The sequence below is a fragment of the Debaryomyces hansenii genome (assembly GCF_000006445.2).
Source record: "Debaryomyces hansenii CBS767 chromosome F complete sequence".
Classification (NCBI taxonomy): domain Eukaryota; kingdom Fungi; phylum Ascomycota; class Pichiomycetes; order Serinales; family Debaryomycetaceae; genus Debaryomyces; species Debaryomyces hansenii.
Window position 1 is genome coordinate 1,004,471 of NC_006048.2, and position 23,619 is coordinate 1,028,089.

The 23,619-nt window shown below is 35.7% G+C and overlaps 15 protein-coding genes across 15 annotated transcripts; 9 read left to right on the forward strand and 6 right to left on the reverse strand. All coding sequences in view use genetic code 12, as the record gives it.

The window, feature by feature from the left end:
* Positions 1 to 214: 214 nt before the first annotated feature.
* On the forward strand, positions 215 to 2,962 carry DEHA2F11704g (DEHA2F11704p; the record flags this gene model as incomplete). Its single annotated transcript, XM_460872.1, has 1 exon — positions 215 to 2,962. One exon carries the CDS (start codon positions 215 to 217, stop codon positions 2,960 to 2,962), a length of 2,748 nt encoding a protein of 915 aa, XP_460872.2.
* Positions 2,963 to 3,219: 257 nt separating this feature from the next.
* Positions 3,220 to 4,001, forward strand: DEHA2F11726g (DEHA2F11726p; the record flags this gene model as incomplete). The annotated part of the gene is made up of 2 exons (XM_460873.2): positions 3,220 to 3,268; positions 3,409 to 4,001. 2 exons carry the CDS (start codon positions 3,220 to 3,222, stop codon positions 3,999 to 4,001), a joined length of 642 nt encoding a protein of 213 aa, XP_460873.2.
* Positions 4,002 to 6,306: 2,305 nt separating this feature from the next.
* On the forward strand, positions 6,307 to 6,753 carry DEHA2F11748g (DEHA2F11748p; the record flags this gene model as incomplete). The annotated part of the gene is made up of 1 exon (XM_460874.1): positions 6,307 to 6,753. The coding sequence occupies one exon, from the start codon at positions 6,307 to 6,309 to the stop codon at positions 6,751 to 6,753; it is 447 nt and encodes a 148-aa protein (XP_460874.1).
* A 560-nt stretch (positions 6,754 to 7,313) lies between these two features.
* DEHA2F11770g (DEHA2F11770p) lies at positions 7,314 to 7,901 on the forward strand (the record flags this gene model as incomplete). Its single annotated transcript, XM_460875.1, has 1 exon — positions 7,314 to 7,901. One exon carries the CDS (start codon positions 7,314 to 7,316, stop codon positions 7,899 to 7,901), a length of 588 nt encoding a protein of 195 aa, XP_460875.2.
* Positions 7,902 to 8,298: 397 nt separating this feature from the next.
* On the reverse strand, positions 8,299 to 8,784 carry DEHA2F11792g (DEHA2F11792p; the record flags this gene model as incomplete). The annotated part of the gene is made up of 1 exon (XM_460876.1): positions 8,299 to 8,784. One exon carries the CDS (start codon positions 8,782 to 8,784, stop codon positions 8,299 to 8,301), a length of 486 nt encoding a protein of 161 aa, XP_460876.1.
* A 329-nt stretch (positions 8,785 to 9,113) lies between these two features.
* On the reverse strand, positions 9,114 to 10,433 carry DEHA2F11814g (DEHA2F11814p; the record flags this gene model as incomplete). The annotated part of the gene is made up of 1 exon (XM_460877.1): positions 9,114 to 10,433. One exon carries the CDS (start codon positions 10,431 to 10,433, stop codon positions 9,114 to 9,116), a length of 1,320 nt encoding a protein of 439 aa, XP_460877.1.
* Positions 10,434 to 10,579: 146 nt separating this feature from the next.
* DEHA2F11836g (DEHA2F11836p) lies at positions 10,580 to 12,294 on the forward strand (the record flags this gene model as incomplete). The annotated part of the gene is made up of 2 exons (XM_460878.1): positions 10,580 to 10,586; positions 10,655 to 12,294. 2 exons carry the CDS (start codon positions 10,580 to 10,582, stop codon positions 12,292 to 12,294), a joined length of 1,647 nt encoding a protein of 548 aa, XP_460878.2.
* A 129-nt stretch (positions 12,295 to 12,423) lies between these two features.
* DEHA2F11858g (DEHA2F11858p) lies at positions 12,424 to 12,621 on the reverse strand (the record flags this gene model as incomplete). The annotated part of the gene is made up of 1 exon (XM_460879.1): positions 12,424 to 12,621. The coding sequence occupies one exon, from the start codon at positions 12,619 to 12,621 to the stop codon at positions 12,424 to 12,426; it is 198 nt and encodes a 65-aa protein (XP_460879.1).
* A 272-nt stretch (positions 12,622 to 12,893) lies between these two features.
* DEHA2F11880g (DEHA2F11880p) lies at positions 12,894 to 13,799 on the reverse strand (the record flags this gene model as incomplete). The annotated part of the gene is made up of 1 exon (XM_460880.1): positions 12,894 to 13,799. The coding sequence occupies one exon, from the start codon at positions 13,797 to 13,799 to the stop codon at positions 12,894 to 12,896; it is 906 nt and encodes a 301-aa protein (XP_460880.1).
* Positions 13,800 to 14,534: 735 nt separating this feature from the next.
* DEHA2F11902g (DEHA2F11902p) lies at positions 14,535 to 16,136 on the forward strand (the record flags this gene model as incomplete). The annotated part of the gene is made up of 1 exon (XM_460881.1): positions 14,535 to 16,136. The coding sequence occupies one exon, from the start codon at positions 14,535 to 14,537 to the stop codon at positions 16,134 to 16,136; it is 1,602 nt and encodes a 533-aa protein (XP_460881.1).
* Positions 16,137 to 16,201: 65 nt separating this feature from the next.
* Positions 16,202 to 16,951, reverse strand: DEHA2F11924g (DEHA2F11924p; the record flags this gene model as incomplete). Its single annotated transcript, XM_460882.1, has 1 exon — positions 16,202 to 16,951. One exon carries the CDS (start codon positions 16,949 to 16,951, stop codon positions 16,202 to 16,204), a length of 750 nt encoding a protein of 249 aa, XP_460882.1.
* A 210-nt stretch (positions 16,952 to 17,161) lies between these two features.
* Positions 17,162 to 17,284, forward strand: DEHA2F11946g (DEHA2F11946p; the record flags this gene model as incomplete). The annotated part of the gene is made up of 1 exon (XM_002770754.1): positions 17,162 to 17,284. One exon carries the CDS (start codon positions 17,162 to 17,164, stop codon positions 17,282 to 17,284), a length of 123 nt encoding a protein of 40 aa, XP_002770800.1.
* Positions 17,285 to 17,684: 400 nt separating this feature from the next.
* Positions 17,685 to 18,938, forward strand: DEHA2F11968g (DEHA2F11968p; the record flags this gene model as incomplete). The annotated part of the gene is made up of 1 exon (XM_002770755.1): positions 17,685 to 18,938. The coding sequence occupies one exon, from the start codon at positions 17,685 to 17,687 to the stop codon at positions 18,936 to 18,938; it is 1,254 nt and encodes a 417-aa protein (XP_002770801.1).
* A 940-nt stretch (positions 18,939 to 19,878) lies between these two features.
* DEHA2F11990g (DEHA2F11990p) lies at positions 19,879 to 21,132 on the forward strand (the record flags this gene model as incomplete). Its single annotated transcript, XM_002770756.1, has 1 exon — positions 19,879 to 21,132. One exon carries the CDS (start codon positions 19,879 to 19,881, stop codon positions 21,130 to 21,132), a length of 1,254 nt encoding a protein of 417 aa, XP_002770802.1.
* Positions 21,133 to 21,334: 202 nt separating this feature from the next.
* DEHA2F12012g (DEHA2F12012p) lies at positions 21,335 to 23,248 on the reverse strand (the record flags this gene model as incomplete). Its single annotated transcript, XM_460887.1, has 1 exon — positions 21,335 to 23,248. One exon carries the CDS (start codon positions 23,246 to 23,248, stop codon positions 21,335 to 21,337), a length of 1,914 nt encoding a protein of 637 aa, XP_460887.2.
* Positions 23,249 to 23,619: the final 371 nt, after the last annotated feature.

Genomic DNA, 23,619 nt, shown 5'->3' on the forward strand with positions numbered 1-23,619 from the left:
AGCCTTATACCCTACTGAAAAGAGCTTTGCAATCAAATGGTCGTGTGAATACTATTTTGATAAATTGCAAATCAAATCTCCTTTGTGGCTATGATAAGGGTCCTTCTTGAAGCTGAAATTAAATAAGGCAAACTACGATAGATTGATATTATAGACGCTATCTTGAACCCGTGACCATTTTAGTTACTATTGATATCACATTGAGTAAGCATTCATGCTACGTAGAAAAAGTGGTACTTCGGGGACACCACCTACGAGTCAATTCAAAAACCCCGATTCCAACTCGAAGAATGGAGTTAGCAGATCAAATTCTCAATGGAAATTGTTGGATAGATTCAAACCTCAGAACCCTCCCCTTAAGTCATCTTCTACTAGTCAGATATCAGAGGAAAATAGTAGCAGCATCAAAAAAGGGTCACATCAAGGACTGCTGCATAAAGGGGAAGTATGCATCAAGAACTGCAAGTGTTGTGGAACAGTTGTATCATATTCGGGCGGGAAACATAAATTTCGTTGTTCTGTTTGTAATACCACTAATGTTATCATAAATGAACCAAGATGTCAACCAGATCCGAGCACATATCCTCACGTATTATCGTTCAGAAGGGTGAAGAAAATGCTTGATATATGTGTGCATGATGCAGACGAGGCATGTAGACAAGGCAATTCTAAGTCGACACATGAAATATTTGAACCTCTTTCTAGTTACCTATTTCTGGCCTTCAAGTCATATCCATGCTTGAATAATTCCTTTAAAGTCAAAAAATCCAGTAAGAAAATCCACTACTCAACTGCAAATTTGAACATGGAAGACATTAGGTCAATGTTCATACTTTTGACTCATTTGCCTACCAAGAGGCCATTGTATAGTGCATTGAGCGGGGCGTGTGAGTTGTTGAAACGGGTGGAAGTGTATCAGGATGATGATGCTAGGAATTTGCTTTGGCTATTGATTCTTTTGGAAATTCCATTTCTTTCGAATGCATTGGTGAATTACGAAAAAGGTACTTCCACCAAGATTACCTCAATGATAGACGTACCTGAGATTAAGACCCTATGTTATGATATTTTGAAAAGGGTGTTTGGGATTATGGCGCAATTCAATTCTACGTCGCAGAATAACTATATAGCCAGTTGGTTTTCAAAACTCAACAAACGGGAATTTCTGTCTAAGGTTGATCTCATAAATCTATATATAACATTCCATCTTAAGAAATATTTTCATATTGCTAATAACCCACATTTGTCTAGAAGAAAAAGTCTGAGCTCGTCTTCTCGACCTCATGAACATCCTACTGATTACGAATACTTGGACAATATCGAATTGAAAAACGAACTTGAAGAAATACCCCCCTCAGATTTCCGACCTCCTAGTCATCTTCATCCATCGGTGAACCAAATACCAAGTAGGTCAATTTTATCTAGATCGAAATCTAGGAAGGAATCGGTTGTGAAAATAAAAATACATCAATATGCCAATGATTGGCATTTGAAGACTGCTGCAATATTCCTTTCAACTTTCATAAGGGCGAATTATATACGCGATGATAGCGAAAGGTTACTGGTTAGTATATTTTACAATTCATTGCTTGATTTTGCTAATATTAAACTAGACTTTGATTCGTGGCAGAGTAACAAAAAATCTAACGTTAAGCCGCCAAATGATCTTCAAGAACCGGAGCTACAAACTGTAATTGACTATATCCATGGTCATAATAATTCGTTCAAATTTAACGAATCATCTTCGTATTTTTTTTGCCAATACCCGTTTTTGATATCGTTAGGAAGTAAAATATCCATATTGGAATATGAGGCTAGAAGACAAATGGAAAGAAAAGCAGAGGAAGCATTTATAAACTCTCTTGACAAGAGGATTGCAATTGATGTCTATTTCAAAGTTAGGGTCCGCCGGGAATACATCGTTCAGGATTCACTTAGATGCATTAAAATGAATCCTACCAATCTAAAGAAAAGTTTAAGAGTACAGTTCATTGACGAACCAGGAGTCGATGCAGGCGGAATCAAGAAGGAGTGGTTTTTATTGTTAACCAGAGAGTTATTCAGTCCCCAGGCGGGAATATTTGTAAATATCGAAGACTCCAATCTCTTGTGGTTTAACGTTGTGCCTATTGAGAACTATGAGATGTACTATTTATTTGGAGCTATTTTGGGCTTAGCAATTTACAATTCTACCATATTAAATCTAAAATTCCCTACTGCCCTATATAAGCTACTTCTAGGCAAGCCGGTGGACCTCAGCGATTACCAGAAACTATACCCTGTATCTGCTTCAAACTTGTTAAAACTTAGGGAGTACAGTAACGAGGAATTGATGACCATGGAACTAACGTTTGAAGTTTCATACACCGATTTTCTCGGCAAGGTTCACACCAAGCAATTGATACCCAAAGGCACAAATACTATAGTCACGGTCGAAAACAGAGAGAAGTATATCGAGAAGTACGCCAAATTCTTCATGTATGACGGCATAACCAACCAAGTGAATTTCTTTGTCAAAGGCTTCTCCAATGTCATCGGTGGAAATGCCTTGTCGCTCTTCCTGCCCCAAGAAATCGAATTATTGCTTTGCGGTAGCGACGAGGAAAAAATTGATGTCGCCATCCTCAGATCCATAACTAAATACTCCGGCTGGAAGGACAACGACCACGCCACAAACTCGTCCCCAGTCAAATGGTTCTGGGAATACATGGACAATCTATCCTACAAACAACACAAAAAGGTCTTGGCCTTCGTTACCGGTTCCGACAGAGTGCCAGCAACTGGTATACAGAATTTGAATTTCAGGATAAGCAGACTAGCAAACGGCAATGACAGTAACAGATTGCCAGTTGCTCACACTTGCTTCAATGAACTCGCATTGTATGAGTACTCATCCAGAGAAAAAATGTTGTCCAAATTGACGACAGCTGTGAACGAGAGTTCGGGCTTTGGTATTAAATAACTTATAACACCTACATAGTTCAGTATATGACCCCTAATACCCAATTTCCCCTGCCAGTATTTGCAATCGAACTATATAGGCGAACGGATTTGACTATCACGTGATATATAATTTGTTACCCGGTTTGAAGCGAATCCTCTTTCGAGCCAATTAAAAAAGCTCAAAAACAAATTTTGAACTTTAGTGACTTTTATACTTACATAAACTGGTAGAAAACGTATCACAACAATTTATTTAATTGTATACTTTAATTAAAGATGTCATCCCTTGCTTTTAGATCTTTAAGAAATGGATTAGGATTGAAGAGTATGTAACAATACAAGAAAATTGAAATGATGAGGTGTTGATATACTTGTTTCTAATAGTGAAAAATTTGGTAGCGGGTAATTGAAACAACTTCATTATTAGACGTACATTGTGAACAATATATACTAACATAATTATAGGTTCCGTCAGAACTTTATCCACCACTACTTCTGCATTGTCCAAGTACGACCAACCAGACTTTAGCAGTTACTTAAACAATAGATCTCAAGAAAAGAACCGTAACTTCACTTACTTCATGGTGGGTTCTATGGGATTATTGGGTACTGTTGGTGCCAAGTCTACCGTTGAATCTTTCTTGTCTTCTTTATCCGCATCTGCCGATGTTTTAGCTATGGCTAAGGTTGAAGTCAAGTTGGGTGCTATTCCAGAAGGTAAGAATGTTATTGTGAAGTGGCAAGGTAAGCCAGTTTTCATCAGACACAGAACACAAGATGAAATCGACGAGGCTAATGAAGTTAAGGTTGCTAATTTGAGAGATCCAGAAACCGATGCTGACCGTGTCAAGAAGCCTGAATGGTTAGTTATGTTGGGTATCTGTACTCATTTGGGTTGTGTTCCAATCGGTGAAGCCGGTGATTTTGGTGGTTGGTTCTGTCCTTGTCATGGTTCTCACTACGATATCTCTGGTAGAATTAGAAGAGGTCCAGCTCCATTGAACTTGGAAATTCCAGCTTACGATTTCACTGACGACGAAACCTTAATGGTCGGTTAAATCTGTTTGCAAGAATGAATCGAGCAAACTGAGGCACAGTGATTGTGCACGGAGAGAAGGGAATATCTGAATTCATGTTCATAGGTGATACTAAGTTGTTTAATTTTAAAGAATTATATTTATTTTTCAAACCATAACGTTATACATTTATTATATATTGCTGCTTTTATATATAGTATATTATACTATAAATTACTAGTTCTTATTGGTTAATGATTTTATTTAGTTTTTTTAGTTTTTTTGTATATTGGTAATATACTGCATTAGATAAAATAGAACAGTACAATCATCTAGTCGGTCAGTTTGTTTTCGTCTGGGATGTCATTTCAAAAATCGAAATCACATTCAAGGACATGACATCGCAGCTCATATAATGTTCGTTTTCCTTTTCGGAATAGTCAATTTTATTCGCCTTGTCGCGGTACTTTAAGTACATCAAGTTTCTGCTGAATTATTCTACAATGTTAAACATCGTCCATCATAAATTTTTCTTTCCATCCTGTGTTTGTTTATATTGGTAATCACATAGAAACATGTATAATAAATTTGACCTGAACTATTTGAATAATGTAGCTCGGTGAATTCGGGGACATTGATGTCCATATGGCTTTCATGAAATGTAAGTGTTAACAAATTGACATGCAAATATATTTCCGAGAGTTATTGAACCCGGACGACCAGTTGATCAAAGGCTATCCAAGAGTTTTGATAGGAATTGACGATCTATGTTTAAAAACATACTAATGTGAAATTATGAGTTACGACAGCTTCTAGCTCCAATAGTTGGTACTTCAAACAAGACAGATGGTTAATTCAATATCGGCGTCATTATCATACAATTAGTCTGTCTGTCATAACGAAATACCTAGATCAACGATGATTGCATTACCATCGATAACGAAGATATCTATGAAAGAATGAAACTCCAATAAGACATAATGCACAATACTAATGTAAAAGTGCACAGTGACATAGCTAGGACAAAAAATACTAAAGTACTTCATACAATTTGAGAATAGTGCATTAGCTGAGGAAAGAATTTTACGAAGGTTAAATAAATTTTGCAAATATACGTCAAACTTATATGGAAGTATATTCGCTGCATGCTAAGAAGTGTTATCTAAAGAATTGATATAGAATAGGTAAGGGAAAACAAGCCAAAGTTATCTGGTTGATACAGCTTGTCGATTATGAGATTCTATACTAGCTTAGAATTGATACCCCCTGTTCCCCACCAATAGTGTTCAAATAACAACCAATGGCTCTATCCTTAAGTAGCCATTTATTTATTTAGTTCTTGTAGTAATCTATTGATTGATAAAAAACACATATTAATAATAACAGCGGTATAAGAGAATATTAATCAAACTTGGATAAATATCATTGCTCTCTGTACAATAATGTGATGATTTGAGAAGATTAGGATTACTTAATTAGGTCTTACTATTATAGAAAATATAATTGCTTGAACTTGCAATACATGAATGTTAACCTATTGTATCTTAAACCAATTATATCTGGAGATGAATTTTGTCCCTAACTCAAAGAAATACCTTTCAGTCTTCAATTTGATTTTTATCTTCTCAGATTAATTGCATACTCTTAATCAAATATCTGAAGTAGTAAGAAGTATTTTCGCAATATATTTTGCAGCCATTTTAATTTTCTCAAAATCAAGTGGTACGCTCATTGAATATCTTCCCTTTACTCAAGCTATTCCTGGTTGCGATCGGTTAAAATATTTATTGGAACTTAAATGTCTGACTAATATGATAGGCTACATCTAGTAAGGGGCTCCAATTGCTATTCTGTAAATATTATGCACAGGAGTTATTTCTCACTCTGTTAGCGCTATCTTTTTGGCGGAACAGAAAGTCTAATTTATTACGACTAAAACGCAGAATACAAATAGTAATAATAACACTTCAAAGGACTACTTGTTTTTATATGCTACATGTTTTTACTCGTTTCCGTATGTCTTTACGTGCATCTATAAGTGCCCATTTTAAGTTCAATCAGTTAAAAAATCAAAATCGGGTAACTGTGAGAAATATATTCCCATTTGTGTAGCCGTAAATATGGTACATATAAATACACTAGAGCTACAACTACGAAAACATATATGTAAAATATATTATATTCAAGTATTATATATTGAATTAATTACTTTCTCAATTTCGTTTTAGTTGACCAGACAAGCGCAACAGATAGCATATTTCAGCAAGTTCCTGAAATAATTAGCCAAAATATCATTAAACTTGTGGATGACAGGATAAGCTCAGAAGTTCCACGAGTTGTTCAGTCCATGTCGGAACCACCTCAGTGGTTTTTAGATGGTATTAATTCAGTCAAGGATGAAATAAAGTCAGTCAAGGATGAGCTCAAGGAAGATATTAGTATTCTTAGTAGAGACGTGAATGATCTAACCATTTCAACGAATACTGGTTTCCGTATGATACAGTACAAACTTGCTCTTTTGGATAATGTAACCAGAAGAAATAATGGTTATACTGTTGCCCCTGTGCCATTTATAAACTTAGAGAACACACAAGGCGAGTTACCTCCTATTGAGACTGTTCAAGATATTGACGATTTAAGTAAAGAAGACTGTCAGAAGTATTTAGATGGATACAATACTCCATATCGCCCAAATGAAAGGATGTTGTTAAAAGTAAAATTGAGAGATGCTGTTGGTTTAATAAGTTCAAGTGATTTGAGGTATACATTTAGTAATTTCAGGGAGGAGCTTTAATTCTACTTAGAATAAGTGAATTTGTGTCTTCTAAATTCAAATTCTACCATTCTATTTCGTGTTTGTTTTCACTTAGTTTATTACTTTATGGTGTTTAGGGCTTCATCTGGGATTTGATATATTTTATATTTTGCTACATTTTTCATATATTTAAGATAAATAAAACAAAATAAATTACTTTAATTATTATATTGCCAACTCTTTCCGATTCTGTTTATTTATAATGTGTGTTATTCGTCGCATACAAGTAAATCAGAAAGATTATTTGCGATACGAACTCTTTCATTTTGGCTCTTTATTTTTAATCTCTTGCCCCATACTTAATTTCCCAAACTAAACGCTTAGAAATAGTTGATGGTGATAGTCTAAATGCCTAATTATGCAGAGTGAAGCATATTTTTCTTTCAACATACTAAATTAAATAAGATGATCCTATATTTTTAGGAATGAGATTTCGTAACATAATATTATGCTTATTGACATATAAATAGGCAATTAAGCCCTCTTTATTCTAGTTTTCGGGTTGGTCCTATTAAAGTTTTTTAGAGTATACCCTTCAAATGGCGTCTATGACAGATTTAATTACGAACATTCCAGAAATTGTAGACTTTAATGAATTCGGAAGAATTAAAGAGACAATTCTGGTGATAAGTCCACGGATGTTTGACAGTTATTTAAATGAAGCTCAGAACTTAATAAACAAGATCGAAAGTCTTGCTAATATCGTTATTAACGAAACTCCTAAGGAGCCGGACGTTGAAGGTGAGGTTGTTCCTGTAAAATCATTAAAACTCTGTCTACTTCGATTCAAAAACAATATTATTACCTTCCGTCGGAAATATGTTAAATTTATTAGTGACTTTGCATTCTATCTGGAATGTGAACTTTTACTTAATCAGGAGAAATTAATTAAAAATACTACTTGCCAGCCTGAAATACAATCAGATGTGTTTATATATACTAGGACTTTAGAAGATTCTATTTGGAATTTCAAATCTGATTTAGAGAGCCTAATAAATTGTTCTTACTCTTTCGAAACTAGTGAAAGAGAATTGATTCCCGAAATAAACCGTTTTCGTCGAATGATAAATATATCTCAAATCAAAGTTGTTACAAATAGATTGGGATATCTTACTATCGATAATTGAGATTATTTTCCTTACAAGTCTTATTTAACTATTCTGAATAAATTGTGCTATTTGTCAGAATTTATAGCCTACATATGTTTTAAAGTCCTGATTTTTACTCCTTAAACTGGAAAAGACTTTAAATAGCTACATATATTCGTTTACAATAATTTGTACTTTTCTATAAATATGATTACCATTACAAGATTTTTCAAGTTCTGTCAGTCCTCTCATTTGCACCCACCTACAATATGTTATGGCTTCTCTTAACTAGAGTGTTACTACTTAAGCCGCTTAAACTAATTAGTAAATCTGTATTCCTTTATATTCTCTAAATTACAAATGAAATATAATCCTATAAAGCAAAAATAATGTTGAAAAAAAAGTAGCGTAACAGTCATTAATGTTGTTCATATTCCTAGGATCTATATCCCCGGTAGGACGTATGCTTCTCCTCTGCAAATGGATTGCTTTTATCACTATAATCATCAGCTGGTACATATCCTCTGTTACCATCAACTGGTGTATATCCTCTGTGACCACCGTACACTGCAGGTGGTTCTCTTGCATAATGAGGTGCAGGTGTAGGGTACATGTTTGGATTGGCATAAGGAACCTGCTGTTCAACAACACGTTGGCGATTTGCAGGACGACAACAACACATACACAACGATTCTAGACAAGTTTTGCCTAAGCAAATACATTGAATCAAAGTTGATAATATCCAGATGCATATCAACGATGCCAACACTATACCCACAATTGCAATGATTTTACATGTTTTGTTATCCATACATGTATCCCAGCTCTTGAAAGCATCAGCAGTGGAAGTAACATCATCAGATATCGAACGACCTAATAATTTTGAAGGACATAAGTCCGATGAGATCTTTGGGATGTGCATATACCTAAATTAAACTTATTTAATAGATATTAAGTCAATTATTTCTAATTTTTAAGATATAATCACAATCTTCAAAGGCGATTAAATAGAATAGAATATATATTTGAGTATATATTTGAATAATGTGGATCAATTAACCTATTTTGGGGTTTGCATATTCTTATCAAACCTTTAAATATGTGATTTTTTGATGAGGCTGGGTAAACGCGTATGTGATCAAAAAATAAAATAAAAAGGCAGTATCTGACATTCTTAGCATATAATGTACCTGAACCTATTAATAGAATTATTAGATGCATGCATAGATCTTCTTATACTGGATACCACAATTAGCCTTGGTGTATTAAGTCATTTAAATTATTTGAACAAGTCCAATATGGCCGCAAAAATCCTTTATCAACTGTGGAAAGCGATCTTTTAATTCGTAAACCCCTTATATTCGATGTAGTAGATAATAGTTTGTCCATTGCCCATTCAATTTCTTTTATACTGTCATACATCTCTTCTACTTCGCTCATACTGAGGAAATGGCATATTTCTTCTTCAGTATTGAATTCGAGTACTAGAGTATTAGTGGCAGATAATGCCGAATTAGGCAAATTATCAGATAGAATTAATTTGAAAGGAGTGACTTTTAGAGTTCTCTTGAATGGCTTAACGACAAATCGGTCAAATGGTAGTATCCCCTTGATGTAGGCATCAACTTCAAACGTGGTTCCTTTTTTTATATCGGCGAGGTTGAGAGGAATTTTAAGTAGTTGGTCCACCGTCACCTTATTCACTAAAAAGTCGTCGAAGGAATTGGTCTTGAAATCTAAGTTTTGTGATGCCTGGGTATTATTGCATAATGACGACGGCACGTCATCGCTACCATATGGCTGTGTACTTGTTGTAATTGGCTTTTGCGTATCATCGAAACTTTTGTGCTGGTGAAATGCAAGGCTTACACCATTTGGAACCTTCTGTACTTTTGAGGGAGGTTCATTAGACAATTTCGACGAAGGGGTTTCGATTTCAGGCTCAAACCGCCGCTTGTAATCACCGAGAGACCCCAAGTTTCCTATCGGAAAGTGTGGTACTATACTGTCACATATCTCTGGACTAGAATATTCCATATACCTAGAAACCAACTCATCAAGTTTCTTGTCTTCTGAATAGAATACCGGAATATTATCTCTGTCAAGTGTAACTAATGTAACAAGACTGCCTTCTATACATCCTCTATACAATTTCAATATAAATACAACTCTTGCAAATATTCCTTCAGATTCAAATTGACAATTATCGGGACTATTGAAGTTATAATCTTTCATACTCGTATTTGTTCTTGACAATTCATTAGATACTTTCTCCATTAAATGAGACGGAACGCCAATAGATAATATCTTATTAGAGTCAATTGGCTTTTCTATCTGAAAATTTATACTAACATTTTGTGGTAGAACACTTCTATAAAAAGCGGTTTCTTCGTTTGACGTGAAATCAGTAACATATAATATACCAGGAGCATTTGGTTTCCAAGTAGGACTTTTGAATAGTGAAAGGCAGTACACTGGTAGCGTAATTTTATACCTTACAGGCTCAATAAACGAAATTTGATCTGCATTTGGAAGATGAGAAATCGAATTACTGTAGAACTTCTTGTGCATGGTATGTAAACTTGTTACTATAGTATAAAAGCTCAATTCAATCTAGGTTTACTAGAGTACATTGGAACACTACGCGTTTTGATTTTATTGATCTCAAATTGAGATGAAAAATCAGAACGCTCTTCCTGAAGCCTTTGCTAAATAAGATGAAAAGTATGTACATGGAATATTCATAATCATTACCAATAATTAGATTTACTAACGTTAACCCTTGGATTTAGAAGGGGGAAAAGTTCCAAAATTAGGTAAAAGGGCTCAGTCGTTATTAAACTCGCAGAAAGAGAATCAAGAGTATGAATCAAAGCAACCACAAACGGCAGATGAATTCTTAGATCAGGGTGCGATTGATGAAGAAAGTGGAGATCGATGGTTGGGATCTGATTTGGCAAAAGCTCTCCGATTCTACCAGAAAGCTTACAATCAATATCTAATGGCCATAAAACTTTCACCAAATAGTACTTTGGATAGCTACTACAATGCTTCTAGGCTTCTATTTCATGTTTACAATCAATATTTTAAAACAGATGGAGTTAGTGTATATGATTTAAACAATGTGGAAGATGCAATTAGTGGTGGTGAAGATTCGGTAGTACAGAATTTATCAGAAATAGTGAGAGCTCATGAGAAGGCAATTGATGTAGCAAATTCTTTGAATGTTCGAATCCCTCTAGATTTACTATTCAATACTGCATTGGTGTATACTGAAGTGATTGAAATTCAACAGGAGAATGAAAGCGATAATTTCGATTCAGTCTTGGAGTATGGGTACAAGACACAGGGCATATTTCAGAATCTTATAGAATTACAAACAACCGAACTTCAAAAGTTTATTAATGACTTAAATGAAATAACAAATGATTCCTCAAGCACAAATAATAATAGCACATCTTCGAGCAGTGATACGTCTCCACAAGAAGAGGAATTCACGAGTGAAGAGGTTCTTCAACCTCCTGATGTATTTGAAACAATAATATCGGCTTATAGACTAGCACAAGCGGTACTTGAGAACATAAGTGACTCAAATTCACAGTTAGTGCTGTCGCTAGACATGATAAACCCATTTTTATCTACTTGTGAGGCTGTTGCAGATGACTTAATACTTAACTTTGGAGAGAGAAATAATAAGAAAAGCGACATGATTTCCTCAATTACACAAGACAATGTGGATGACTATCTAATTTGCAAGACCTATATTAAAGGCTTAGCGATTAATGAATTCAGCAAGGTGTATGAATTGTGGAATAGTGATGAATTACCTCATACTCCTGAAAGATACATGCTGGCAGCTGACAATATTCAAACGATGATAGATCGAAATGATATTAATTTAAACAGTGCTAGTTCAAACCAGACAATTGCTGAATTCTATTGGAAAGCACTTACACAAATGGGTAATTACTACAAACAATCACAAGAGTTATTGAATACATTATTGATAGAGAAGAAGAAAAGGCCTTCTGGAACAGACGATGGAATTGGGTCAATCATTTCGCAAATCAGCAATATTATTATCGCCAGATCCGACATCGATCTCCAGAGATCCCAATTACAAAACTATGAACCGGCTCTTAAACATAAGGACGTTTTATTTCAAAATTGCAAGACATTTTTGAAAAACGCCATGAATATTTCCAACACTACCGGAGGATTAAGAGAACGCATAACCGAAAAACTTCAAAGAGAAAAGAGAAAAGCCGAAGCAGTAATGAGGCTCTGTATGCTCGAGAATAAATCATCTCTACAAGAATTGGACTCAATTTTAGGTAGACAAAAATGGACGGCCGAATTGCCTAATTTAAGCAAACTCGGGTACTTTGACGCATTTGGTATCTCTAATATCGTAGTACCAACAGATTTCTAAGATATATCATCATATTCTATACACTATATAAAATCTAAATACTATTATAACTATCATAATCGTAATCGCTATCATCATAAGCGAACTCCCACTGTAACTAATGCTTTCTCGTCCTCATGTTGTCCCAAATCACATAATCGGTATATCGGTAATATTGACCACGAATGCATTATCGGCATATTCATCTGGATGTGTACTCGAAGCACTAGCTTCAAATATAGAACTATCAATAAACTGTAACGAAATCGAATGCGATCGACAGTTGTTTACCAACACCTGCAATAAATTCACTTTTAAAGTGTATATGATAACTGAGAAGAATTTCATGTTTTTTTACTTCAAATTGATTATCTTCATAATCTAACCTCTTCATATAACGGATGCTATATCATATACGATTGATAACGATTGAACTAAGAATGAAAGCTATTAATAATACAGCTTGATCAACCACGTTCGAATCTAGATAGCTTGATTTGTAACAAAACGCTTTTCTGACTAATAACCGCAATTGCCTAATTGGGATGCGATATCAAAAATTATAGTGTTAATTCAATATATACAAATAAATAGGAAAATAAATCTACAAACTTACGACTCTATTTCAACATTTTATCAAAGGCTGGGATCAAGGATTGAGCTAATGCAAACGAGAAGACCAACTTAGGACCGGTGGTTAAAAGCTTTGGGGTTAAACCTTTGAAGAAAGAGCTAATACCTTCATTTTTGGCCATATTCTTCAAGATTGTGAAACCAGATTGAGGGTTATCGAAGTTTCTGTTTTGTATTCTGGTCTTGATGACATCCAATGGGGCAGAAACAATCAAAGAAGCAGAGGCACCGAAGATGGATGTGATGAAATTTTGAGACCAAGTGGCAGACGAGTAGTCACTCAAGCCAAAGATGTATTCTTTGGCAAAAGAGTTACCCCCGAACAAAGCAAAAGAACCAGGAGCGTTTCTGGCTGCAGTCCAACCCCAACCTCTGTACAAACCAAATCCTTCATCGGCAAAAATCTTCAATACACCTCTACCACGGAAAGATTCAGGGTTTGTTTGACGTTTGATCTTCAACACATCCAAAGGCAATAACACGACTTCACCAATACCAATAATCGAACCTGCAGTGGCCGATAATAACGCCTTACCGGTCTTAGGACCAAACCACGATTCGTAGTTGTCCTTGAAATTCTTAGTCAAAAACTCGTTAGCAAATGGTTGTCCACCGTACTTGTAAACTCTCTGTAAGATCTTGTAACAAGCAGCATATCCTAAACCAGGGAATAACGTGAATAATCTCTTTCCCAATACTTCTTGTGCGTGTTCTCTGAAAATAACGCTGTTTAATTGGGTAGCAGAGGTAATCTTACCATGATTTGACATTAATCTCTTGGAAATGGTGTCCACTGGATGGAAAACTGCGATTTCACAGATCCCAGCAGAAGCAGAACCCAATACTCTAGCGGTTCCTGATTGTTTCTTATCGGTTGTGGCGTGTGGTGACATTTGCTCTTGTTATCGGACTAAAAAGAATGCTTTATCTTAGGCTGACTCAATATAAATTGTGAAAAATTTGTTCACCGCGCTTAATTTTATGGCCGTGGTTTTTGCACGCTCGGTTGAATCATATCCTGTGATGATACCTTGAATTATATGAAGCCGAATTGCAAGCACTATGGGTTTTTGAGTGGTTAGAGCTTATAGGTACGTTGGGGTGGTAATTTATATATTCCCAGAAATGATTTTTTTTTTTTGTCACCATAGCGGTATTGTAGATTTTTATAGTGAATTCTGTATCGTACGTTGATCGCTATATATGTGGATCTCTTTTCTATAAATCGATTAGATTCCACCGTGATTAGATCCAGCCAAGAGTAGGTTCTATGATTAGACCCAACCATCAAAGTAGTTTGTAGGAATGATGCTGATTATACATAATCTTTTTGGGAGACCATATCAATTAGATCATCGAGTTAATATACACAAAATACTAAACTATGGAACTAAAACTACAACACCCAACGTCTTTGAATCGATACATATTAACTACAATAGCCTGTGGTATTTAAGCTTGGTATATCTTTACTATGTCATAGGTTTATGATAGCGGGAGCTGGTGATATTGGTAAACACACGCCCATCTAATCAAGTGCTGGAATACATTGACATGAAGTGAATGGAAATTAAAGAATAATTTTCGAGTTATTTCAAAATATAAAGAGAAGTACTACATAATATAGCATGGCAAGTGATTCGAAATCTGCAATAGTAGAGGATTATGCCCAAAGTTTGACTGATTTAACTTTCAACTCGCGTCCAATCATTGATAATCTCACCACCATTGCCAAAGAGAATACCAACGTAGCAGACGGTATTACTAATGCAATAACAAACAGAATACTCAAATGTATCCCTGATCACAAATTATTTGTGCTCTATGTGTTGGATTCAGTGTGTAAGAATGTTGGAAACCCGTATAATATATTGGTGGGTGATGAAATATTCAAACTCTTTTCACACGTTTATTTGTTGGTTAACGGACAGGTGAGACAGAAACTTGTTAATTTATTTGAAACATGGAAGATTACTAAGACTAAGGGGACTAACTTGCCACTATTTCCCAGAGAGCAGTTAGACAAGATTTCTGCCTTTTTAACGCAGGCGCATGCTAAGAATTCGAAGAGAAATGATCAATTGACTAATAAGGTTTTGATCGACGATATCAACACATTGGTTCCTATTTTCCAGAACAAACTCATAAACAACCCCGATCCAAGACTTACTGACAGATTTAATGCCTTGAATCAATTAAAGACATTATTGCAGAGCCAAACTATGAACGTTAATGAATTACAGGCGGTGCAAACACAATTACAGACCATCAAACAACAGGAGTTAAACACCTATAATACACCTATACCCACTCCAGCAGCAACCCCGGCAACAACTCCAGGGTTACCAAATACCCCTAAGGTTCAGAATAACAAAGCTAGGGATATCTTTGGCATGCTTGTGGTATCTGGCTTAATTAAAGTCGATCAATCACTTAAACCTGGCTCCTTGCCAACATATGAGTTAAACTTCCCCAAACAAAAATATCAACCCACGGTTAATATTCCTAATAATGTAGATTTACCTTCAAATAGTGTATTAGAACAGTTATTAATAAACTCGAATGCAAAATTCAATATTCCAAGCTCAAATATAGCTAGAACGGAATATGAACAAATAAAATTCAATGAATTAAATAATTTAGCCATTGACTCAAAAGGGTTACAAAATTTCATAAATGCTAACAAGATTTCAAATTCAACCAAATCTTTGTTATACGAGGCAAAGTCATCGAAGTGTGGTACATGCGGTAAAAGATTTACTACAGATGAAGCTGGTGTTAGTAAAAGAAGATTGCATTTGGATTGGCATTTCCGTATAAATAAGAAGATGGCCACATCAAGCGTGCAATCAAGAGTATGGTATTTGGATGACTACGACTGGGTCAAATTCAGAGATGAAAACTTGTTAGAATACTCAACTACATCAAATACAGAGTCTTTACAGACCAGCATCATGAACAATTCCAATGTGACCAAAGCTGAAACACCTTACGTTACAATTCCATCAAATGAAACAAATATGAATAATAAGTGTCTTATTTGTCGTGATCAAATAAAAGCTACATATAACGATGACCTTGGGGAATGGTGTTGGTTCAACTGTATCAGAGCTCCAGGTGAAGGGAAAAATAGCCGTAAAATCTGTCATGCTACATGCTTCAACGAAGCAAATAAAAAGAGAGGTGCAGTGGATGAGTTGAATACAAAGGTAAAGCGAGAAAAGTTCTAAAAACAATAGCGGTGATATTTTTACAATCCTATACATAATTACTTAGCTAATATATAAAATTATTCTTATTTTTGACCTAAGCATTTTAAGATGTCATCCCAAACCTTACCTGGTTTTTGGGAAGCATCGACACCAGACCAAATACCGGTCTTTCTGTAGTAATCGACAATTGGTTCGGTTTGCTTATGGTAGGTAACTAATCTCTTCTTCAAAGCATCTTCGTTATCGTCGGATCTTTGAACTAACGCGTCACCAGAAACATCGTCGATCATGTCTTTCTTTGGTGGGTTGAATAACTTGTGGTATGATCTACCTGATGCTGGGTGGACTAATCTACCAGTGATTCTAGCAACCAATAATTCATCATCGATCTTTAATTCAACAGCGTTTTCTAATGGAGTCTTTCTGGTTTCCAACATAGAGTCCAATTTTTCGGCTTGTGGGATAGTTCTTGGGAATCCATCCAAAATGAAACCGTTAGAACATTCCTTGTTGTTTTCTAATTCAGACTTGATCATGTTAACCATGATTTCGTCAGAAACTAATCCACCTTGATCCATAATCTTCTTAGCTTCAACACCCAATGCCGACTTAGCAGCAACTTGTGCTCTCAACATATCACCAGTAGCTAAGTGACAAGCACAGTACTTTTCCTTCAAGTTTGGAGCTTGGGTACCCTTACCAGCTCCTGGAGGTCCAATTAAGACCATTCTGACTGATTTTGGCACATTTGGCACAACGCCGGCTTTTTGTTCCAAATATGAAATTCTATCTTGTAACTTAGTGACAGTAGCTTTTAAATCTTCGACAGACATGTTGATTATTCTTTAATTGACTAGTTAAGTGCTATAAATCTGAAATTTTTCAAGTTCTATATACATTTAAATCCTCGACGTTGATTGGAACTCTTGGTGTACTCACTGCTTATATAATCCAAGCCCATACTGATTATTCTTAACCCGTTCCCGGCGATAGCACCCTACCGGGAACGAATTGACCTACGGGACTTAGTAAATGTATACGGAATGACCAGGAAGAAGAAGAAGCCTCTTGTTTTCGTGACTAGTCTCGTTGAGACAGGAGGTATTTGTTCTTTTCAAAGTTATTACCTCAAGTCAATCTCGCCAATTGCACCGAGAACACGATAAACATGGAGTCAGACTCTCTACTGTAATAGCTCTAGATACCTAGTGTCATATTGTATTGGTTATCTATACGCCGTCTGATTCATGGGTGTTATCGTATCAAACTAATGCAAGCTATGGCCGAAAGGAGCGAGTTTGAGAATGTTGAAATACCAGCCCAGCCGTGTTTCGCATAAAGCTTGTAGCACTTGCATTCAGCTTGCATTAATCCTTTACAGATTAAGTTTCTCCATCATCATCTGGCAGCAATAGAGTGCATGAATTCTTCGATATCCGGTACTCCTCACTGATAATAAAGGATGTTATCACATGAGATGGCTGCAATGCTCCTATATAAGACTGCGACTCCCAAGTCCCAATTCCCAATTCCCATTTAATATTTTATCTATTTTATCTAAGTACAATGATTTCGTTGTCAGGGTTGCTCACATTACTTGGTATTCCTATCAGGGCATTGATTTTGGCAGTGAAATTTTATACTGTTGGGCTTCCATATCGAAAATATTCTAACAGTTTAAAGCGATGTTTAAGGCTCCTTGTTTTCAGAACAGCACTTTCGTTAAGTGTCTTCGATGCTTATTACATCTCATTTATGAGTAATGATTTCGTTATCAACAAGATTGTTCCTCTTTTCCATAAGTCCATTACAAGTAAATTACCTGGATATGGTACTAGATACGATAAGAATTCTTTATGGTTGGTTAAACAACCAAATAGGGAACCGGGTGATCCAATTTTGATTTATATTCACGGTGGAGCCTATTTTTTACAAACACAACCTGAACAAATAGAGTCGGTTTTGTCAATGTATAAGTTGATCAAGCCAGACAAGCAAGCACGCTTATCCATCTTATTATTAGATTATAAGTTGGCGTCATACGGTTACCCGTTTCCTACTCAGATGAACCAATTACACGAGACATATCTGAATTTGGTTACAAATGAAGGCAATACTAATATAATTTTAATGGGAGACTCCGCCGGGGGGAATTTAACTCTTGGATACTTACAATTCTTGAAGAAGACACAGTTAGAGAATATAGTCTACCCATCGAAATTAGTTATGATCAGTCCATGGGTCAAACTAAAGCCAACACCCGACATAATGGTTCCTGGTAATTCGTTTTATGATAATAGTGACCGCGATATGATTGCATACTCTCAATTCAGCGAGATGAACAAAATACTCCACATAACAGATGGAAATAATCTTAATAGCTTGCAAGTGTGTCCAGGTGTCAATCCTACCCAAGAAGAGAACTGGGATGATATCCCAACATTGAAAGACCCTAACTATGACGTTTTCGTACTTGCGGGCGAAGATGAATCTCTCAGAGATAGCATTTTGGATTGGTGTCAATATGCATTTGATGTACCACTCAATACGCAATATAAATATGGTAATTCTAATAACCAGTTTGACAAAGAAGGATATGAATACATTAGAAAGAATGACCCGGGACTGTGCCATTTGAGACTTTATATTGAGCCATGGGGTATTCATGATAGCTGTTTATTCTTTGAAAATCATTTGATACTGAAGATCAAGAAACAAGAAAGTGATCCAAAAAAGTCTTCTCTAGATGTTAACCACATAGATGACAAGGAATTTTATGGTCTTACAAGAATAGTTCAATTCTTAAATGATACATTATAATTACTTAAGTATGATTTTGTTGAAATACTTAGTGGTTAGATATGTGAAGCTGGTTGCAAAATATTTATCCTTATATAAAACAAGGAAAACAAGCTGTTTTCATTTGGTTAGTAAAGCCGATATCTATAACTAGTTTTCAACGGATGATGAGGTATGTTCTCAGAATGTATTCATGGAATTATAACATTTCTCGTTGGACCTGGAATAATAACTCGCAATACAAATCGTATTGATTAAATTGACTAAACTAGTTGACTGGTTCACTTATTGAGATAGTAATATGTTGAACGCGTTTTGAATCTACATAATGATTCTTTTCTAATATAGCAGTTTAAACAATGTATTACTATAACTGAGCAATATTCTATTATTGACCCAAATAAGTGTAGAAGCTGACAATAATGACGTAAATACTCTAAAAGCTGATTACCGAGTCCGAAGTATGGACTGTAAACAGAAAATTGGGGTTCGATGGAAAAAAAAAAGAACTAATATCTAGGTAGATATATTTGAACTTCTGGATCATGCTTGCATTTGAATACCATCCCACATTTGTGATCCACTTCAAGTGAAAATCTTTGGTATTTCAACGAACTTATGATCTGGTCTTCTTCCGTTTCAGATCTTGCTATACCTCTTTTTAACGATTGTAAAGTTACCAGAATAATGCCATTTTGTTCTGTAAAAATCTCTTTGAACCAATAGGTATTTGTTCTGCTAAGCTTGCAACAAGCGTGCCTCACTTCCTGTGCAGTCTATATCTCCAATTTACATCAATCGAACATATGCATTTTTCGATATCACGGACATTGAATTCGTCAATGCTCGTTGCGGACATAAATAAGGACATTATCACATGAAATGGCTGCAATCCTTTATAAGACTGCGATCCCCAGGTAAATACAATTAGCACTTAAAATATCTATTTTATCTAAGTACAATGATTTCGTTATCAGGGTTGCTCACATTACTTGGTATTCCTGTCAGGGCATTGATTTTGGCAGTGAAATTTTATACTGTTGGGCTTCCATATCGAAAATATTCTAACAGTTTAAAGCAATGTTTAAGGCTCCTTGTCTTCAGAACTGCAGTTTCGTTAAGTGTCTTCGATGCTTATTATATCTCATTTATGAGTAATGATTTCGTTATCAACAAGATTGTTCCTCTTTTCCATAAGTCCATTACAAGTAAATTACCTGGATATGGTACTAGATACGATAAGAACTCTTTCTGGTTGGTTAAACAACCAAATAGGGAACCAGATGATCCAATTTTGATTTATATTCACGGTGGTGGTTATTTTTTACAAACACAACCTGACCAAATGGAGTCGGTTTTGTCAATGTATAAGTTGATCAAGCCAGACAAGCAAGCACGCCTATCCATCTTATTATTAGATTATAAGTTGGCGTCATACGGTTACCCGTTTCCTACTCAGATGAACCAATTACACGAGACATATCTGAATTTGGTTACAAATGAAGGCAATACTAATATAATTTTAATGGGAGACTCCGCTGGGGGAAACTTATCACTTGGATACTTACAATTCTTGAAGAAGACACAGTTAGAGAATTTGGTCTACCCATCGAAATTGGTTTTGATCAGTCCATGGGTAAAATTACAACCGGCACTGGATGTAATGGTTCCTGGTAACTCATATTATGATAACAGTGAACGTGATATGATTGCTTATTCTCAGTTCGGTGATCCGAAGAAAGTGGTTCACATAACGGGTGAAGGTGATCTTGATAGTTTACAAGTCTGCCCAGGTGCTAGACCTACCCAGGTAGAAAATTGGAATGATATCCCAACCTTGAAAGATCCTAGATTTGATGTGTTTGTAATTACCGGTGAAGATGAAAGTTTCAGAGATAGCATTTTGGATTGGTGCCAATATGCTCTTGATGTACCACTCAATACGCAATATAAATATGGTAATTCTAATAACCAGTTTGACAAAGAAGGATATGAATACATTAGAAAGAATGACCCGGGACTGTGCCATTTGAGACTTTATATTGAGCCATGGGGTATTCATGATAGCTGTTTATTCTTTGAAAATCATTTGATACTGAAGATCAAGAAACAAGAAAGTGATCCAAAAAAGTCTTCTCTAGATGTTAACCACATAGATGATAAGGAGTTCTATGGTATTACAAGGATAGTTCAATTCTTAAATGATACATTATAATTATATAAACATGGGTTTGAATTTACACAATGATACTTTTCTAATGTAGCAGTTATTTAAATAATGTATTATTATAATTGAATGAATATATTCTATGATTGGCCTAAATGAGTAAAAACTTTTAACGACTTCGTAAAGTCTAAAGCAAATGACTGAGTCTAGAGTATAGACTCAGATGTGAATGGTAAAAAAAAATTAATATCTAGTGTTGATATGTATGAACTTCTGGAACATGCTTGACTTTAACCAATGGCCTATAAATTGGTTTCCACATTTGCGATTGAACCCACTTTAAGCACTTATTAAAGTCTTTTGGTACTTCGACAAACCCACCATCAGGTTTTTCTTCGCTTTCAACTCTTGCCGTACCTTCTTTTAATGATTGTAAAATAACGGCGGTAGCAACCTTAGCACTCACCTCATCGATTTGTTCCAATCTTGGCAATAAGCCATTCTTAGGGTTTTCCATTTTTGGAGATAACAGGGCTAACTGGTCTACTGCTGCTGATACCATAGTATCTGAGATTGTTGTACATCTTGACAATACAGCACCCAATCCAATACCTGGGAAAGTAAAACAGTTATTGTTCTCAGAAATAGCAAACCCGTTAACAGGCTCAAATGGCGAACCGGTAGCAATTAATGCCTTGTTATCCGTCCATTTCATAATGTCTATAGGGAAAGCTTCATGCAATCTTGTTGGATTTGATAATGGGAAAACAATTGGTTGTTTGTTGTGATTATACATTTCCTTAATAACTTGCTCTGTAAATGCCCCAGCCTGAGTTGAACATCCAACCAAAACTGTAGGCTTGACATGTCTTATTACTTCTACCAAATTTCTTGTGTCTACTCCTTCCCATTCACTATCTACATCAGCATACTTGGTTTGTGCGTCTGACATTTCATCGAATGATTTCAAAAGTAAACCACGACGGTCCATGCAATGAATGGATGCTACTGCTTGTTCTTCTGTAGCACCATGACTAACCATATGATTTACAATTTGGTCAGCGATACCTAAACCTGCAGAACCCGCACCATAAATTAAAACCTTTGAATCTAATAAATTTCTGTCAGAAAATTGTAAAGCAGCAGTCATGGAAGCCATAACAACAGCACCAGTACCTTGAATGTCATCGTTAAAAGAAGGTAATGATTCTCTATATTTTTGCAACATTTTTCTACCAGTTGAAACACCAAAGTCTTCATAATGCAAAACAGCATTTGGAAATCTTTGCTTAACAGCATTAATGAATTTATCTATGAAATCCCAGTATTCTTTACCACGAACTCTTGGAAATTTGTTGCCCATGTATAATTCGTCATGGAGCAATTCTTGGTTATTAGTACCCACATCAAGAACAATTGGTAATACTCTACCTGGATGGACACCACCACACAAGGTCATTAATCCCAATTTGGCAATGGCAATTCTAACGCCACCGACTCCTTGATCACCAATACCTAAAATACCCTCACCATCAGAGACAACTATATAATCAATATCTTTGTCTTCCCCAAACGCCGATAATCTTTTATCGATCATATCTGGCTCGGTGATATCCAAAAAGCAACCTTCTGGCTTCCTAAATCTATGCGAATAAGCAGCAATGGCATCACCTTCGGTTGGTGTGTAGATAATAGGGATCATTTCCCTAATATGGCGTCTTACCAATTCATAATATAAGACCTTATTTTGGATCCTCATAGAGGTACAGAAGTCATTTTTTGCTAACGGAGTCTTCAAGTAAGAGAACTGTCTGTAAGCTCTTTCTACTTGTTCGTCCAACGAGTTTATTCTTGACGGCAATAACCCTTCCAATCCAAATGCCTGTCTTTCTTCTTTGCTAAACGCCGATCCTTTATTGAACCCAGGAGCATTCAAAAGGGCAAATCCCTGCAAATCGCATTCTATTGGACCCTCAATCGATAATCTAGTGGTCTTAGGCTTCAAGGATGCAATCGCTGCCTTGATTCCAACTGGTGTTTTGATAGTATGTGTGTGGATCGACGAATTCGAATTGTTCACACCATTGCTATTACTTCGAATTTGGATTTTCCCAAGTTTCGTCGTTTTGGCTATTCTAGTATTGAAATTATTAGCTTTAAGCATTGTTCTACCGTATTTTTTCGTTTTCAATTTAGTACATAAATACACTATATACGATAATTCCTCGATAATAACTTAACAGTCTTTTTCGATTATTCTGGATCGTGCTACTTTATATTAATTTTTATGCCATCCCAGGTGGAGCAAAACCGGTTTAGCTCCGTAAATTCTGGTATCACCATTAAAGAAACGAGAATTTCCGACAACTTTTTTTATCGCACCAGCGGCACCGCATTCCAGCCGCTCAATTGGAACCCATACACATTACTATTACATTCAGCTTGTTTCCAACCCTTCCATAGACACCAGTAGATGCAATTGCTATCCTTACTACTGTATAGGTTTTCTTTATTAAACATTACATGCAAGAGAAC